Source organism: Vigna unguiculata, chromosome 6, assembly GCF_004118075.2.
Source record: "Vigna unguiculata cultivar IT97K-499-35 chromosome 6, ASM411807v1, whole genome shotgun sequence".
Lineage (NCBI taxonomy): Eukaryota > Viridiplantae > Streptophyta > Magnoliopsida > Fabales > Fabaceae > Vigna > Vigna unguiculata.
The window spans coordinates 6,917,451-6,936,117 of record NC_040284.1 but is presented as its reverse complement, the minus strand read 5'-3'; the positions used below and the strand labels follow the sequence as shown (position 1 = coordinate 6,936,117).

At 35.4% G+C, this 18,667-nt stretch overlaps 1 protein-coding gene across 1 annotated transcript; it reads left to right on the top strand.

Moving 5' to 3' along the window:
- Positions 1-1,987: 1,987 nt before the first annotated feature.
- On the top strand, positions 1,988-14,488 carry LOC114187982. Its single transcript, XM_028076447.1, has 9 exons — positions 1,988-2,469; positions 4,887-5,099; positions 7,113-7,194; positions 7,368-7,443; positions 8,926-9,006; positions 9,773-9,909; positions 11,299-11,551; positions 13,373-13,436; positions 13,691-14,488. Exons 2-9 carry the CDS (start codon positions 4,910-4,912, stop codon positions 14,308-14,310), a joined length of 1,503 nt encoding a protein of 500 aa, XP_027932248.1. The 5' UTR covers positions 1,988-2,469; positions 4,887-4,909; the 3' UTR covers positions 14,311-14,488.
- The last annotated feature ends 4,179 nt before the right edge of the window (positions 14,489-18,667 follow it).

The following is an 18,667-nucleotide window of genomic DNA, read 5'->3' as shown; positions in this document are numbered from 1 at the left end:
TTTCAATTCAATGTTATTTAGTACTAGAGATGTCAAAATGGGTTTTAACCCGTAAGCTAACCTGACTCACCACGGGTTCAAGTCGGGTTGGGTTGAGAAAAAATCATTTTTTTTTAAAAGTGGGTAGAACTAAGCCCTACTCACTTAACCCACATGTTAAACGAGTTCAAGTAGGGTTGAAGGTGGATTGACCCACTTAACCCACCAACATTTTCTTACAATTTTAAAAAAAGTTGTTATAATTATTTAGTACTTCTAATTATATAGGTTCACAATTTCATATTTTTAAATGCTAGAATATTGCTTAATAATATTTGAATAGTTTAAATGTTTAATTAATTTGTTTGTCATGTTATATACGTTGATACTTTAATCTTTAACTATCTAAACTATATGAAAACAAACACATATGGAAGTTACCCTTATACCCATATCTAATTTTTCGACATCTGTCCAATTTTTTTGTTTTTTTGTCATTCTTATTCTTTAACCCTTTTAACCTTTTTGCTTCCCTCTCATCTTTTAGGGTTTGTGGCTTACGAGGATAGCTTACGAATTTCAAAGTTTCTTCGTCTTCTCCTCCCTCCTAAACACCCTTCCTGCCTCTCCTCCATTTTTCGATTCCAATAAAAAAACGATTTAGTTGTTACAAAATTGGTTGATGTATGTTGCTTTCACTTTGGTTGATCGTGTTGGAATAATGAGGATGACGATAGGGACGGGCGCTGGCTCGGGATCATGCTACCATTTCTATTTGTGAGGATTGCGATCTTGATGTGCTGGCTCCAAACTTTCGTGTAAAAGGGTATGCTTTTTTTTTTTGTTAGTACCTGTTGTGTGTTCTAGAGTTTTTTAACGTTTCTTATTCTTCTTTTCCTCTATACTTTAACATTTACTTCTTCTATTGAAGAGTAGATCAAAGACTTTTGAAGACCCAAGACGAAGTTCTCAAGACAGAAGAATGAAAAATCATTATTAAGAGGTTTTATATGTAAAAAGGTTTGGTTTTTATTATTTTCCCATTTTTTTAAGTTTGATTTTATTAATTGTTCTGAGTTACTTATTTCTTCTGCTTGATCAAGTAAGATTTCTGAGTTGGCTTTCGTTTCTTTCTTTGAAAGTTGTCTCTGAAAAACCTTTACATATCATATTGTTCTGCTTGGATGTTTTATTTTAACAAAACAATCTTTAAACGGTTAGTATGTATAGTTTCATAACTTTGGTTATTTTTTTATCATTAAGGTTTTCATTTTACTAATAGATTTATGTTCTTTTATGTTTTACGAGTTCCTCATGTCATGGTTTTATTTTTGAAGAAAGTAGGAAAATCGAAATCTAATGCAGAAAAATGAAAACGAAATCAAAATTGAAAGTAGGAGATGAAGTCAAAAGAGAAAGAATGATAAGAAGTAGAGTGGCGAGATCGGAAGTAGAGAGAACAATATTACATTGAACTTCAAACATCGAGGGAGAATGGTGGAGACATTAAGGAATTAGTGGAGAAAGTATTCTTCTCCCTTGAAACTGCAACGATAAAAACGAGAAAATGTGTCTAACGAAAATTTTTAAAAATTATAAAAAAAAATTGAAGGAAATAAGGAGAAATTTAAATTTTAGTGGGATTTCTTTAAGAAACCCCTTATACTTAGCTAGAGTTTTAAAACCCTCTAGAGTTTTAAAACCCTATAGTAAATTTATATTTTATAAGATGTTATTATAACTCCAACTAAAAAACATTTGTTAAAATGTTATTTTTTAGTGATATTACCTCTAAATATCTTAAATATATTTTATAATATCTTAAAGTCATATCTTTTATATATATATATATATATATAAACTTAATTGATAAAAGATTATTTTAAAAGAAAGTCTCATAAGATATTTTTTATTTTTTATTCTTATTTAATTTAATTTAATTCCTTTATTAGCGTAATAATATTTTTCTTTGCAAATGCGAAAATTACTACGTGAAGTGTTTTGGATCCCACCCGCAAATTCAACTACACTTCCAAGGATCCCATTTCTATCTTCTGCAATTAGGGCGACGTGGTTCGCCCTAATCCCTTGGGGTACTTTTTTTCTCTCCTCCATTCTCAATTTCCCTTTGCATTTTCTTCTACTCTTACTACACGTAGTTAGCCACCAGTAGAAATTTAGTCAGGGGTATTTCTCGTGACCTCTTCCCGCCGTGAATTCATTCCCTCAAGTCCTAAACCCTCTCACTTCTTGCCCTAAACCCTCACCTCATCTTCCTCCAAACGGCGACGTCTTGCCTCAAACCCTTATCGCGTTTCATTCAAATCGTCTTAGTAGCTATCGCTTGCCCTCGGCATCGCCTTCGCCGCCCTCCCCCTGACAGCCTCTTTCCCCTCCCCTGACGGTCACATCGTCGTGTACGCCTCGTGGCCTTGTCTTCCTCACTGTCGGTTCCTCGCCGGCGTTTCCCGCCGCAAATTGACCTGTTTGGTATGTTGACATGCCTTTTCGTTTCCTTTGCTTTGTGTCCATGATTTCTCTTTTTCAATTTTTCGAGTTCCATCGTCAATTTGCGTTGCTGTGTATAAGATGTTCCTTTGGGTTTGTATGAAATTTTGATATTTCATTTTATGGAACGAGTAATGTCCATATGAAGTTTGTACACCACAAAAATATCCAGTTTGTGTATATTTCCCCCTTTTTATTTTGATTATGAATGCTCGGTATATTCCATTGAAGTTTCGTACTTTATTTGGTTAGAATAAATATTTTGATTATTAATGACCAGAGAATCCAGTAACAGTGAATTAGATACTTAATTGGTTTTGGTTTGGTCTCTTCATAATAAACGCTTAGACCACTCGGAATGAATTAAAACTAAGTTAAATAAATTTAACAAACTTATAATAAGATTATTAATCAATAACTTTCATATTTAATTAGTTTGCATATTTATGCTGTTTTTGTGTGAATTTTATCACTTTTTTGCTTTGATAATGGTTGAAACTGAACTAGAAGTCGAGCATTTCCAGATCTCCATTTAGCCTTTTAAGAACATTGTTTTTGGTACAGCGAATTGGATAAATGCCTTTTTGATTATAGAGTCTTTTAGTTCAAAATACACCAAAGCATATATGCTTACAGGCTAACTACAACAGGTCGTATTTTGGATATAGTAGGTTTCACTCCTCTATGGTTGAACTGATATTCAATTCAAATTGGCTGTGACTACAATAAGCTGATATTTTGGTTGACTAAGAAAGCATAGCTTTTACTCTTCTTTCAATTTCCATTAGATTCCATTTTGTTTATCCTTGTACACATTTTTTTTTTCTTTGGTTTCCTTTTTGATTTGTGGTATTGATGTTAATGCATATTTAATGACATGGTTACATATTTCCATCTTGTCAATTACGTGGCCAATATAACTTTTTGTGTTTATAATTCCTTTTATCTTTTAAGTCCTTGAATTATAAATCCATGATGGTAATAGACTGATAGAGACAGACATTACTTTAGGAAAGTCAATGATAATAGTGAATATCATCTGCAAAAGTAGGATCAATATTGAAGGTGAAGGATAATAACTCCTAAGCTCTGATATGTACTTAGAGTACATGACTCTATGGTTGACTTGATATTCACTTCAATTTGTCTGACTACAATAAGCTAATGTTTGGGTTGACTAAGAAAGCATTAGCTTTTGCTCTTTTTTCAATTTCCATTAGATTCCATTTTTCTAATCCTTATATAATTTGTTTTGCTTTGTTTCCCGTTTTGATCTGTGGTATTGATGTTAATGCACATTTAATGACATGGTTACATACTTCTATCTTGTCAATTAGTTGGCCAATATAACTTTTTGTATATATAATTCCTTTTATCTTTTAAGTCCTTGAATTATAAATCCATGATGGTATGGTAATAGACGGACATTACTTTAGGAAAGTCAATGATATTAGTGAATATCAAGTACAAAAGTAGGACAAATATTGAAGGTGAAGGATAATAACTTCTAAGCTGTGATAAGTACTTAGAGCACATGACTCCTTGGATACATGACTTGAGAAAATAAAGAAAAAGTGAATAGTATATGTTGAGAGCTTGAAACGGTCTCCCTAAGGTTTTCATTTTTATATACAACCGATCTTGTGTTACAATGGTGAGGAAGGGAAGACTATAAGATAAGTAATCCTAGGTACAATGAATACTAACACTCCCCAAAACAACTTCAGAAAAGGCTTACTTGGACTTTGACTTTTCACATATTGTGAAATGCAAGCTTTTGACCAATTGGGAGTTGTAGATGATTGTACTATGCTATTGCATTTCAACCTCAAATATTATTGATATTCCTCATAAAAGAACATGGGTTCAACAATCTCAAAATTGGAGACATTGACTGTTTTGTGAAGGAAGCCATGGAGAGGTGACAATTTTTTTCGGTGTGACCCATTCTTATACAATATGTACGATGAGGATGTTCTCTACCACATGTCCTCCTTTAATTCCCTGACCTGTTTTCCTTGTGCGGACGCCATGGCTATAGATTTAGTTGTAATCTTGCATCAGTAATTTAGAAAATAATATTAGGTTCTATGTGGATATGATTAATATGTAGTTTTTTTGCAGATTTAAATTGATGTATGTAACGTAAATGTCTACAAAACTTGCAATCTCTATTATTTTTGATCGATGTACTATAGATAATTAAATTTGCAAACTGGACCACTATTGATTTTTATCATATTAATTGTTATGTTATATCTAATGAATTTAAATCTGAATATTAGGTGGGTACATAAAGGAATCTTATACTTACAACTAGTATTTGCTATTTAGAGATTGATTGGTGGCCGATTATTTAATTTAATTTTATAATGAAGTTTTAATCTCTTTTGCCACAGGAGAGAAAAGCGTTTGTTTGGATATGGGTGGTGACGAGCACATGAATGAGGAGCTAGAGCTGAGGGATTCACTCGATAAGGAGAAGAAATTGGAAGATGAGTTGAAGTTGAATGTGGTCACTGAGGAAGTGAGGGGAGGAGTGCTTGCTGAGAATGGTTGTCTCTCTCTTGAAGATGGGAGTCCCAAGAGAAGCACTGAGATTGTTGGAACATGTATCCTTGTATGAAATTCTGTATTCAATGTTTGTTTTTAATTATTTGCCCCTTTTCAGGTTTTTCTAATTTGCTGCTTGACTACTGTTACAAACCCAAGATTCAGTGAGAAATAAAAATATATCATGATAGAATGAAAGGAAAATATGAAATTGTTGTCGAAAGATGCAGGAAAATATAGTGCAAGTACACTACTGTCCCATAGCAATGCTCCTACAGAGAAAATACATTCTCTCTCTCCCATAAAGAACTTGATTCTCCTCCTCCGTCCCCCCTTTCTCCTATATTGACCCCTTAGTACCATTTGTAACTAACTTTATCCTCTTTATTTTTCTCTGTGCCAGCTCAACATTCCCCCAGATTCCCTTCCTATTCTTTCTTCTGTGTACTTTCCAACCCCAAGGCCCATAAACTAATAGTTAGCCCAAATTTCTCCCTATTTTCTCCAGCCTATTTGGGACTGTAATGGAAATTGTTCAAAATCAGCCTTGTTCTCAAGGCTAAACTTAGGAAATTGATTCCTGATGATAAATTCCTCCTCTGAAGTCGCTTCCTTTTTCAAATTTGCCATCCATTGTATAAAAAACTGTTTATTAACTTCCTTGCCACTATTGATCATGACAATTACCATAGCTTTTTAAGGCAAAGAGAGATGAACTACAGGGTGTATTTTAGATGTCTCAGGTAGCTTTAAACAATAAGCAATTGCACCCACACATTCTAACACTTGGAAGTGACCATAATACAGGACAACAAGCTTGGCAATAATTTTTGAAACAACAAATTTTTGTTTGTGGTTGATGATTGAGAAACAATCAGCTATTTCAAATTGTTGTTCCCGTCTGTAGTTATTAGTTGGAACTCTCATTCTTGAGTATGGTACAAATGATATTTTAATTGTCTTGCATCTTCATCCCGATCAGTTAAGTCCCAATGTCCAACTTCTATCTTTACTTCACAGGGTAGAAAATGATTAATCACTCAGGTGGACTGGCCACAAACTACTTTGAGAGGTATAACCCTAAAAGATTCAATGGAATTAGTGTTGTACAAATATTTTGCCCAATGTAGCCTTTGGGCCCAAGAATGTGGTTGGTCAACAATAAAACATCAAAGGAATGTCCTGTGGCTTCCATTCTCAACCTTGGTTTGACCCTCTGACTTTGGGTGATAAGTGGAACTTATTTCGTCAATTATGTTCTTGTACCCTATGAATCATGACCTCCTCTCTTCTTGATCCCTGTGACTGCATCTCTCATTTGCAAGTTTCAAAAGCCAGCTTGTGACACTTGACCTTGTGCTGTTGCTGGATATACCTTTTATCTTACCTCCCCTGACCTCCCACTCTGCCATATGCAAAGCTGCCTTTACATTTTCTAATAGGGTGTGGTGTGCAGATAACTAGCTACTGAAGTGGTTTTAGGGATTTATGGTTTCTGAGGAATTGAGCCATGCAACCCAAACATTTTCATATGCTTTTTTCTTTCTCTATAATTTGGTTTGTTGGGCCTCACTTTGAGTCCAGTTTATCTTATTTTTTATGTAAAGCGTACTATACAGTATATTAAACCAACTAGAAAATTTCTAAGCAGTGGCCATAATGCTATACCACTACAATGTTTTTGGGTATGGCTGCCCATGTGCTGCTATCTGGAATGAAAAGCATTGGTTTACAACCATGGTCTTGTGAAATATCTTTGGCAATTGCTGTAATTCCCCTGATTGAAAAGAAATGGACTAAATTGCTTTAGTAAGCATAATAAAGCAGCCAAAAGGACAAACCCTGGACTGTTTTACACTCCCTTAACAAAATGTTTTTGAGCTAAGTGTCAAGATATGCTATACCCTTTTGTTTCGGACATTTCTTGTGTGCATAAGCTCTGGACGGTCTATTTTCTTTCTAGATATTGTACATGATATGTTTATATCTGACTGATGAATGTTATAGATCAGTTTTCATCCAGTTGTAATGCAATCCCTAATATAGTGTTTCCTTAATAAGATATGTTATAGCTGTATCAGGTGTTAAAAGGGCCCGGATTAATGTTGATGAACATGAACCGTCAGTTCATTTCACGTATACTTCCCTAACAAGGTTTGTACAAGTTGGTCAGAAAGATCACTAACACCCGTTCTGGTACATTATTTGTGTGCCCTAAGTGAAAACTAGTTTTATTTGTTATTTTTTGCTATTAAAACTTAAAATGTCCCAATCAAGCAGCTTGGGTTCATTGATTGAAATTTTGACTGGTTTTAACAATGGTTCAGGGGTAGTAGACAGAAGCTTCAGGAACTTTTACGACAATGGTCAGAATGGCATGCTAAACATGCTATGTCATCCAATGTAAGCCCATTATCTTCATCATGATCATGATGATTATTGTTATTATTATTTTGATTATTCCTAGTGAAATAAGATTTCCCTTAATGATAAATAAATGAGTAAATAGATGACAGAGGATAAAATATCATGAAAATAACAAAATAAAAGATGAACAAAAATTTGAAGTTAAGGATGTGAAATGAAGTTGGAGTCCATCTGCCCAATTATCATTGTGTAGATGTAGTCCACTAATTTTTCTCTTAAAAATCATAAAGTTGATTTAGATTCTGGTGTTTCCAATTTCAAACCAAGTCTTTGAAGTTTATTTTTGAGGTTTAGACAATAGTTTTGGCATTTTGAGGGGCTATGTGTGAATCTTTGTCTTTTGATATAAAAGCCCTTTTTAAAATTATTTTCGCCTAAAAATCTTTATCTTTTGATGATGATTACAACATATGGGGTGGAACAATGCGTTAGACTTGTTAGAATAGGCATTAAAGGAAGTAGTTGAATTAGGAAAATGCTATATGTTGTACCTATGAGCCTTACATAGGGCCCCTAAAAGGTCATCCATAATAAACAGACATAGGGTCCTATAATGTCGTGGAGCACTAAGTTTTAAGAGATCTTGGCACATGCCCTACAATGCTGTGTCATTGGTACGAGCTGCACTCCAAACTAATGCACATGTCTGATGGGAACTAAAAATAGGGTTGAGTAAGGTGTAAAAAGTGAATTTAATGACACTATAAAGTTGAGCATCAATCTTAAACCATAACCTGATTGCATAAGCTCAAGTGGAATAGTTAGACTTGTCCATCTTTTTAATACTAACAATATGGTTAGAAAAGATTGGAGAATTTGTTCTAGAGGTTGACTAGAGGTTGATATGGTGTTGGAAGACTTTCTTTTTTTGGAAAGCTGGAGAAAAAAAAAAGAAAAAAACCTAAGGAGCGGACATCGAAATAGTGAAAGCAAACTTTGATGAAAGGTTTTGCAAAAGGAATCCTCTGGAGATAGTGTGTATACTGGGCCAACAGGGTTTTGAAAAACCGCCTGTTTCTGAGACATCACAAGTGTTTTATTTATATTGACGAAAAAGAATCAATACAATAGATAGAGGATATTTGATATCCTCTAAAATCAAAGATATGGTATGGGAATAAATAAAAAAGTTTCTAAATAATACATATATAATCTAGATATTCCTAATTATATAAGATTGACTCCTTATTTCTATAATTATAACAATATTCTTGATTATAAAGGATCAACTCCTTATAACATTTACACCTGGCTATATAACCTTGGAGTTCAATAAAATATTATACCAAATGCCCTATAGACACCATAGGTGATCTAATAAAGATCTAACAGAATCTTACACATTTGGTATATTGCCAAGGAAATTGGTGGAATTGTGCTATTAACAAATTCAGTCTTTTTTTTTTTCTTTTATAGTCTTCTAAAGAATGATAAAGCTGGCATTGTCTTTCTGTTCAGGATGAAAGCGAAGTATTGGAATCTGGTGAGGAGACATTTTTTCCTGCTCTCCATGTTGGGCTTGAAAAGACATCTGCTGTGGTGAGTTTCCCTACTCTGTTACGAGAATCTGTAAAACTTCAGGTTGTGAAATTTTCACTTTCACTTCTAGGAAACTTTTCTAAAGTAGTTTCAAGGGTTAGCATTGCTGGAACTATTCTTGGTTTCTTTAAATTCTGTCATTGTTTTAATGTGGTCAGTCCTCAAATACAGGTTTTAGTTTTGGTTCTCAAATGCAATCATGTGCAGTTGGTGTAGTAATTGAGATAGGCTTACAACAATTATTGCAGTATGAAGTCTGCATTCGCTACATTTTGTAATAATTGCATTATCCTTTACATTTTTTTTCTTCAAGTGTTATATTTGCTACATCCTTTTTATCTGTAATTATGTCATTCAGCTGTTTTTCCCTATAAGTGCCTTAGCTGCTGCATTGTTACTAGAATAGGATGGTTGTGGTTGTGATTGTGGAAACCTGTCTGAGTCGTAGTTATTCCCTTTGTCACTATAATTGTAGGAATAATAGGTATATGCTGTATTAGCTATTATGTACAAGAAAACTACTAGAAACACACTAACAGTTTAGTTGAAATTTATTGGAAATCAGTTTTTGTGGGTCCCTCTTATTTAATGAGTCCCTATCCCACTCATGTTTTTGTAGTTTTCAATAATTTTACTCATAATAGTATGGTATTAATACTTCTCTAGTGTACTTTTTGTTTCGTTTTGAGGTTATTTATCTTGCAACATGAAAAGGGAAATATTATTTTAACATACCAGATATTATTCTTTTCCATTTCTTTAACAGTCATTCTGGATGGAGAACCAAACAAGAAATGATAAAAACACGGATTTCATTCCGTTAGCTGACCATTCTGTGCCTCTATATGACCGTGGATATACTTTGGGATTGACTTCAGCTGATGGTTCAAGTAATGTGGATGGGTATATACTGTTGCTTTATATTAGTTAAAGATGAATCTGTTGGTCCACTTAGTTTAAAATTTGTAGATAGTTCATGTGATCATACAATGTTTGAAATATAGTATTGTTGAAATATGATGTTTTTTATTTCATATTTTTCTTGTTTGTGAACCCTACCTTAGGGTAGGGTTTTAAGCAAGTGCCTTGCCTCTTGTTTGTATCCTATAAATACATCAATAAAAGGCTAACAATGTAAGTTGAATACACTGTATTTTTCCCATCTCATTTATCTAAGTAGTATTATGGGGATGTGATAGGTTGGGTCAGGACAGGTTTGGAATTGTGTATAAGAGGAGGGATAAGAAGAATAACTGAATATGACAGTTACAACCTCCTCTAGCTGTTTCTTTTCTTTTCATGTAACTGACTGTTATAAATAGTCAGGGGTTGGGAGGAAAAAGGTTGTTGGGTGTATTCTAGGAAAATAGGAGTTGGTGGAGAGTGAGGACCCCTCGGAAGTCCCTTAAGTGTTGTTCTTCCTGTTTCTACCACATTGGCAGAAACAGTGTTGTTTGTAATGAAGATTTACCAAGTATTGTCTTGGTGTTATTCTGTAATACTAGTTGTACCTAGTTTAGTGGAAGTATCTATCTAATTCAGCCCGACATGGGCTTGACCTAATTTGGCCTGATGTGGGCCTTACCTTATTTGGCCTAATGTGGGCCTACCTTGATTTGGCCTTACTTGTCTTGACTTTGACCAAGGCCAACTCAATTCAAACTGGGCTGAGGCAATTTAGCCTGCAGTTGACTGGTGCTAATTTGGCTAGAGGTGGGCCCACAATGACTCAACCCAACATGGAGCCAAGCCAACTCTACTTGACTTTGACCTAGCTTAACTTGGCCTGATGTGGGTTTGACCTAACTGACTTGGACTTGACTCCTAACATGGGTGTAGCCTGATGAACTTGACATGGTTCTGGCCAAGTCTAGCTTGACTTAGGCCCAGCCTGACCTGACCGATCCTACCTTGGGTCTTGTTCAACCTAAGCTTTCATAACTTGAGTTGATCTAGATCCACCTTGATTTTGGATTTACAAATTCCAAAAAATTATCCAATTGAAATTCAATAAATGGATTGGATTTAAAATCCAAATATGGATTGGATTTGAGATAAATCCATTGAAATAGACTTGAAGTGATATGGATTTGCCTACCTGCCATCTTGAGGTAACATTTGTTTTGTATGCATATTGTGTGTTCTTGTGGTAGGTTATTAGTTCAAGGGGAAATGTTCATTTGCTTATTTGAGTGTGCTCTTCAACTGTGCCTCTGCTATTTATATATCAATTAAATGTACTACTACTTTCTGTCATAGTGACGTAAGCTTTTGCTTTTTTAAATGTTCTAGTGGCTTAGAGATTATTGATGATCCTGCTCGGTGTTTCAATTGTGGTTCTTATAACCATTCTTTGAGAGAGTGTCAGAGGCCTCGTGACAACACTGCTGTCAATAATGCTCGCAAACAACACAAGTCCCGACGGAATCAGAATTCTTCCTCCCGGAATCCAACTCGTTATTATCAGAATTCTCCTGCTGGAAAGTATGATGGTTTGAGGCCAGGTGTTCTGGATGATGCAACACGTCAACTTTTGGGCTTGGGGGTAAGTTTTGAAAATGCTGTTTTGATGTTTTTATTAAAACACATTTCCAACCGTATGCTGTTGTGATGTTATTGTATGCCTTTGTACCTGAAATAAGTTTTATCAGAAATGTTGGGTAAAGTTCAACTAATGAAAGATAAAAAAGGCAACAAGGCTGTCTAATGTTCAGCATATTAGACAGTCAATCCCTTAAACAGCAAATAAATTGTTATGTGATGAACACAACCTGCCGATGTCATGGAAAGGTTAAGAAGCAAATGTGGATCCTTCAAGAAACAATTGTTATGCCCCCGCTAAATGCTGCAGAAACTAACTTTAAAAGCCACAAGACAAAAGAACTGGAAATAATATAAAAAGTAAAAGATAATACAGTTTTTTGTTGGTTCGAATGGGGTCAATCAATATTTGAAAATCAATCCAATTTAGTCCAAAAGAACTGTGTGATTTTATTTATGAAGTTACCGTACAGCTAAGATATTTATGAAATTACTTTCCCAATTTATTTTTCTCTATAATATTAACTAAAAGATGTCGTATTTTTTAATATTTTTATAAATTTATTATTTTGGATTTAGTGTATCTGTCCTTTCTATAATACCTTTTTTCTTCTAAAGCATGTAGTAATTTGCTTATGAAATGTGATACGATTATATTTATTTTGTTTTATTGTTTAATATGTGGCTCCTTAAAATTATTATAATAATGAAAACACTTATCAAATCTACAGTAGATTGGGTTGCAACTTATTTGGTTATGTTTTACAAGATTGGACGGGATTTTGAATTTTGAACCAATCAAATGCTGCAAAACCTGAATTGAAAAGCGAAAATCAAACTGAAAATAATATGAAAGAAAAGGATAACCAATTTTCGTATGTTGGGTTGATTTGGGACAGTGTAAATTTGAAAATCTGTGAACGCACCTAAAAATTTAGTCATGCAAAGTAGAAATATACTTAACTTCTCAATTGCACTATATCCTGGTAGAAAAATATAACACATGCCAGGAAGCTACCAGCCATCATGATGAATTCGTTAGAAGATAATTCCGACTCTCAATGTACCCCATTAAGTGAAAATTTAAGTACTTGTAATACATAGTGTTATACTGTAGGAAATACAGACACATTGAACTGAAAATTTGTTTGAGACAAGACATGTGCTTTATCTATATTGATAAAATTGGAATCAATGTAATAAGTGGAGGAGATTTGACATTGTCAAATAATAAATTTACACGAGAATAAATTTCCATGTTGTTAATAATGCATATGTAATCTAGGTATTTATTATTATAAAGAATCTGGATCTTATTTCTATAATGATGACATATGTGATGTTGGGAAATTGGTTTTGTTTGATTTGACTACTGCGTGACACTTTTAGATTTACACAAGAAACCCTTCTTTTAGCAATCAAGATATCCCTTAAAACATCGACTATATGGTTTTCTTTTCGTTTTTATGTAGTGTGTACACTGTCTTTTAACTAAACATGGTGCCGATTGAACTATACCAACATACCCAACCTCTAAGTTGTTAAGTAGCTATTTATCTTGAAGAAAAATATTGGAATAAAACTTGCTTTGAATGTGAGATGTAATTGACAATCTGCATGTTCAACCGGTTTCTAAGATAAATTCATAACCTAAGAAGTGGCACGATGACATAAGTGGGCTGTATAGTGGTAGTTTGAAGATTGCAAGCCTTTGATACTAATGCTGGAATATAACAATGCCATACATTATAGGGATTTTTTAGATGTGTCAGAATTGTCAGTCAGCCTTTATGAAATGTATTAATATTAAGATTGTGTTATGCAGGAGCTTGATCCACCTCCATGGCTTAACAGAATGCGAGAAATAGGATACCCACCTGGATATCTTGGTAAAAAGCATTTCTTTTTCATCTCAATTTATTGTTTTCTTCCACAATACTCTGGCTTTGGTCCACCCAAATGATCATTGTGTGTTCTAATGGTTTATATACGTCGAATTTAAGTTTAAATTTAATGCTACGTTTCTGTTGCTATTTACTGTACTGGATATCCTTTTTTCCTTTTAATCTTGCCTGAGTTGGTGTATTAAATTAACTTTATAACCTTTATTTAAATTAACTTTATAACCTTTATTTAAATTTAGATGTGGACGATGAGGATCAGCCTTCAGGCATTATGATATACACCGACAGGGAGATTGCGGATCAGGAGGATGGGGAAATTATGGAAGTTGAATCTGATTCTTCAAAACCAAAAAGGAGGATGACTGTCAAATTTCCAGGAATAAATGCTCCCATTCCAGATAATGCTGATGAGAGATTATGGGGCTCTGGGAATGAACCCTCAAGTTCAGATATTTCAAGAAACTTGTTGGCACCGCACAGATCGAATTATAGTTCTGATTATGGCAGCCGAGGACATCATCGGGAGAATAGATTGGGTGGGGATCTTAGTGATGATGGTCCACCAGGTGACCCAGGTCATAGTTCATCCAAGTTTAGTTTTCATCCTAGGTTTAGTGGCCATGATGGTACAAGAAGTCCTTCATCGTCAAGATCGCTATCTGACTGGAGTAGAAGTCCTTTACATGATGAAGAACCCCCAAGGCCTTTTTCTTTCCATTCTCTTCATTATTCCCCTTCAGAGAGAGATTATGGTAGACCATGGAACTCCAACTATGAAAGCATAAATGACAGGGACCGTGATCTTTCTTCTCGATTTAAGGACAGGTCAGACGAACGCCACCATCGTAGTTGGTGGTGAGAATGACATTAATAGGATCTCACCACATTTCTGTTATTCAGACGCTTACATTATTTTACCCTCACCCCATTAGGAACTGCTGTTATGGAAAGTTGGCAGATTTAACCATTTTTCTTCTGTAGCTGTATTTGTACTCTCCTGTGTTATTTAGTGAATGTATACTTTTTTTTATTTAATATATTATGCTGTATGTATTTATAATTATAATTATAGTTATATTAAATTATATTATCTATTAGAGTGTGGAAATTTATAGTCTTATATAATATATGCTTTGTATAATATATAATGAAGTAGTTATATAGGTAAATTATAATTCTGTGTAATTTTGTTAAAATTATACTTTTATAACTGTCATAATTTATAAAAAGCATAAATTAAATTTCAATTTTAAAAAAAGATGTTTATAATTTAAATTGTGTTTAGACATAACTTGTAACATATCTTGTCATTATTTAATTTTTTATTTATGTAATACTCCATTTAATTTAATATACGAAATTAAAGGAAGCGTCACAATAGATAACTTAAAAGCGCAGTCCTGGAGTTCAAAACCCAACTCCTTAAAAACCTAGGCACACTACGATGCCCAAAAAGAACTGGTTAACGAGTTTACAAGGAAAAGTAGGTTAATCAAAGAACAAATAAGTACATGGGTCTTAGTCCTAAAGAGAAGCCCACTAAAGAAACTAAAACCAACCCAGGTAGATTACGTCGCGAAACCATCACCTTCCTGTTGTTCGGGGGTGTTCCTCGCATCTGCTCACATCAACAAGTTGATGATCATCGCAAGAGAGAGTACCACACAGCAGAACACACTACAATAAAAGTAGGGTAAGCTAGAGCATATAATCATTTTATCAATGAAATCAGGTACATATTTACAGTCCATCATACATACGTCACACAAGCATATTACGACTTTCCAAATAATACACTATGACTCGACTCAACTCATCCGGATACATATAACTTAGTCGGATTCAGCGGACGCTTGCACTTGTGGTGGATACCTCTACTCACCCCCGAGCTATGTGTTACAAGTGTTTCATTGAATCATTTTCCCTCACCACAAGGTTAGCCCTTAATGAATTACAGGCCTCCTGCTACTCTCACCACAGGAGTCAGTCCGCTTTAAGTGAGACTAACTGGCCCCTTAAAGTGTCAGGATGCAGTCCTTACCTTGAATCCTTACCTAGTTATACAGATGGGGCACCACCATGGACACTCACTAACAGGGGCCATGGAATACGTCCCGACCACTGAAGCGCAGCCCCGAAAGTCTCACCTAGAGATCCCAAGGAATTACACGCTGACGCGGACCAACATTCATAAATCAGCAATAAGAGAACATTAAATCATATTTACAATGTCATACCAACCCCTGAGATTATTTTCTCATACGCATCACATTTTGAATCCATATATCTGATCATCACCACCCCATGAGTCTAGGGCCTCATCTCATATCAATACCATGTTCCTTTAGTTCCAAACCTCTCATTCATTTCCCATGCCAAGTTCCCACAACACCCATCATTCATCATTTATGAATCATGTCACGTATATATAGCAATCCATTAGACATATGTCCATACATAGGTACATGTATCTCATCATGGCAGTCATACCCAAACAATTCCAATCATAAGAGAGTAAACACACAACCAAATAAAACACTGTCTCACCCAATCCCTCGCTCAGGCTGAAGGGTCTCGCTCAAGCGAGACATTCTCGCTCAGGCGAGTCCCCTTCGCCTAGGCGAGGGCTCGAAAAGAGCATCAGGAAGCAACGCGGGATCTCACTTAGGCGAGACCCCTCTCTCTTGGGCGAGATGCTCGCTCGCTCAAAAAGAAGAGCGGGTCGCCTGGGTGACCTCTCGCGTAAAAGGGTTTGAGCGAGTCCCTATTCGTCTCGCCTAGGCTAGACTGGATCGCTCGGGCGAGATTAGCAGGTCTCGCCACTGTTTTCCTGCAACAGTGATCCATGCCAGCCTATCCCACATACATTAACACATTCATAGCTCATAACCACATCATACCAACCCCATAACTTCAAGCGACAGTTCATAACATAACAGAAACGAAATATGCAAGTAAGCTAGAGCTTCCCTACCTGGAAATGGGTTCGTACAGGGCTTTCGACACATAACCAAAGAGCACAACAGCTCTAGAACCCGACTCGCAACTGGAACAGTGGATAAAAACGAGTTATTACAGGGTTTCTACTGTTACTGCGAAAGCTATACAAGACAGAGGCAGTAAGGATTGAAAAGGTACTTACGTGAGCAGAACCAAGACCAAGCTAAACGTGACTTTGAACGTTGGAACTCTAGTAGAAAACGGCAGCGACAGTAGCTCTAGGAAGTGGGATCTCTGTTTTACGAAAAGTGAGATTAGGTTAGGGTTTGGGGCGGACTAAGTCTGTTCTCCCTTTCTGGGCCAGCCCTAAGGCCCAATGGTTAAGGCAGCCCTAAGAAAAGGGGCAGAATGGAAAGCGGGCCTTACAATTTATATGGTTGATTATACTTCATCATACCATCTTTTCTAAAACCCAAACATTAACCTTCATGATCAAAGAATTTCACGACATTAACCTTCAAGATCAAAGAATTTCACGATTTATAAGAAGACCTACTGTTGTGACTTTTCAGATAAATATTTTAAGGGTACCAATTTTCAGATTAAAAATTATATAAGAAATTTTAATTTCGTTGAAATATGATAATTTCACAAGGGAGAATAAAATTTCGGAAAAAAAGTACACTAAAAGAAGTGAAATTAAACGGAGGGAGACTGCATATAATTTTTTCGGAACTAAAAGAGGGGAATTTCTTACTCTGTACATATTACTGGTAACAAATCTTTGTTCTCTTCTTTATCCTCTACTAATCCTTTACCTTTTGTTACACTGACTGATGGTTCTAGAGTCTCATCTCATGGTGTTGGCACTGTTAAACTTTTTCCTTCTTTAACCATTGATAATGTTCTTTATGTCCTTGTGATGGCTTCTTCTTGTCTCCATTGAAGCTTGCATGAAGAATGGAGGCTCCATGGATGGTGTTGGATGCGGAAGCATGAAGGAAAGAAGCTTAAGGTGTTTGGTTTGGTGTAGGTGAAAGGATTCTTAAGAGAGGTGAGGCCAACTCCTAAGGAAGAAGACTAGAGTAAACTAGAGAAGAGTTTACTCTAAGGTGAGCTCAAAAGAGATTTGTGCACAAATTTGGGCAGCAATTCATTACTCAATTTCAAGCTGAAAAATACATCTCCTAAGCCTTCTATTTATAGGTTAAAATGAGACCAAGGGGTCTCCAAAAAGTGGAGGGAAAAAGGAGTCTAGAAAGTTGAATTTTGGAGCCAAAAAGGAGCATGTGGGAGGTGTGACTTGCTTGGCAAGTCACACTTGTCTTGCCATGGGAAGCTAACTCTCATCCTTGGAGAGCAAGTTTGAGAAGCTTCTAGGCTTTTCTAGAGTAGACACACTACTCTTGGCCCATTTGGCCCATTTGGCCCAATTCCCCTTTTTGGTCCAAAATTACTTCTAAAGCCCAATTTCCTCTAAGGCCCAATACATGGCCCAAAGAAAAACCTATTCTACTGGGCTCAAAATACAAAGTCCAAAAGTTAAATTCTAATCTAATATTTAAACAATTTTGGCCCAAAAGATAAGAGCTTGGGCCCTCTCAATAGTTGAGGACCACTCTTCTTGTCTGCATTTGGCCAAGGCTGGCGTTTGTCATCATCCCCTCCTTCTTGCGAAGGATCTGTCCTCATATCTACATGTTTCTTCATGACAACAACCTTTATTATTGTTCTTCTTGTGTCTTCCTCCTCCAGGATCAAAGACCATCCTACAACAAACACCAAACAACAAAATGAGTGTTATATTGGTAAACATCCAAACAATGCGACTCCCAATGTTCATACACCTTGTATCAAATGAATGATAAAGGTATTTGGTTTTAGGAGATTTTTCATTTTGCTTCTTATTTTCCTTATGTTGAATCTATATAATTTTGAAAATATTTCCTTTTTCAACACAAGGTTTATTTTGGTCTTGCTTTTCTCGTTTAGAGGAAGAAGTAAGCCTGACCTTATTTTCACACATGTCTTTGCCCCTTAGAATGATGACTTTTTTGCTAGGGCACTCAAAAGTCTTGTGTTTTCTACCTAAATAATTGGAACTTGTTGTTTCACTAATATGCATGTTGGTAGAATTTTCTTTTTCTTTCTTTATTTTATTTTTCATTTGCATTTGATCTTCTACCACTTGGGATGGTGATAAAGGATGCAAGACAAATTTTCTATCCTTGTGAGTGAAGGTGATTTCATTGGTAAGACCATTATGCATGGTTTTC

What these genes read in the sequence shown, in the direction of transcription:
- LOC114187982 (XM_028076447.1), top strand. Translation starts at nt 4,910, where the DNA reads ATGGGTGGTGACGAGCACATGAATGAGGAGCTAGAGCTGAGGGATTCA. An exon ending in TTGAAAAGACATCTGCTGTG is followed by an intron (nt 9,007 to 9,772) that starts GTGAGTTTCCCT and finishes TTTCTTTAACAG; the next exon opens with TCATTCTGGATGGAGAACCA. An exon ending in ATACCCACCTGGATATCTTG is followed by an intron (nt 13,437 to 13,690) that starts GTAAAAAGCATT and finishes ATTTAAATTTAG; the next exon opens with ATGTGGACGATGAGGATCAG.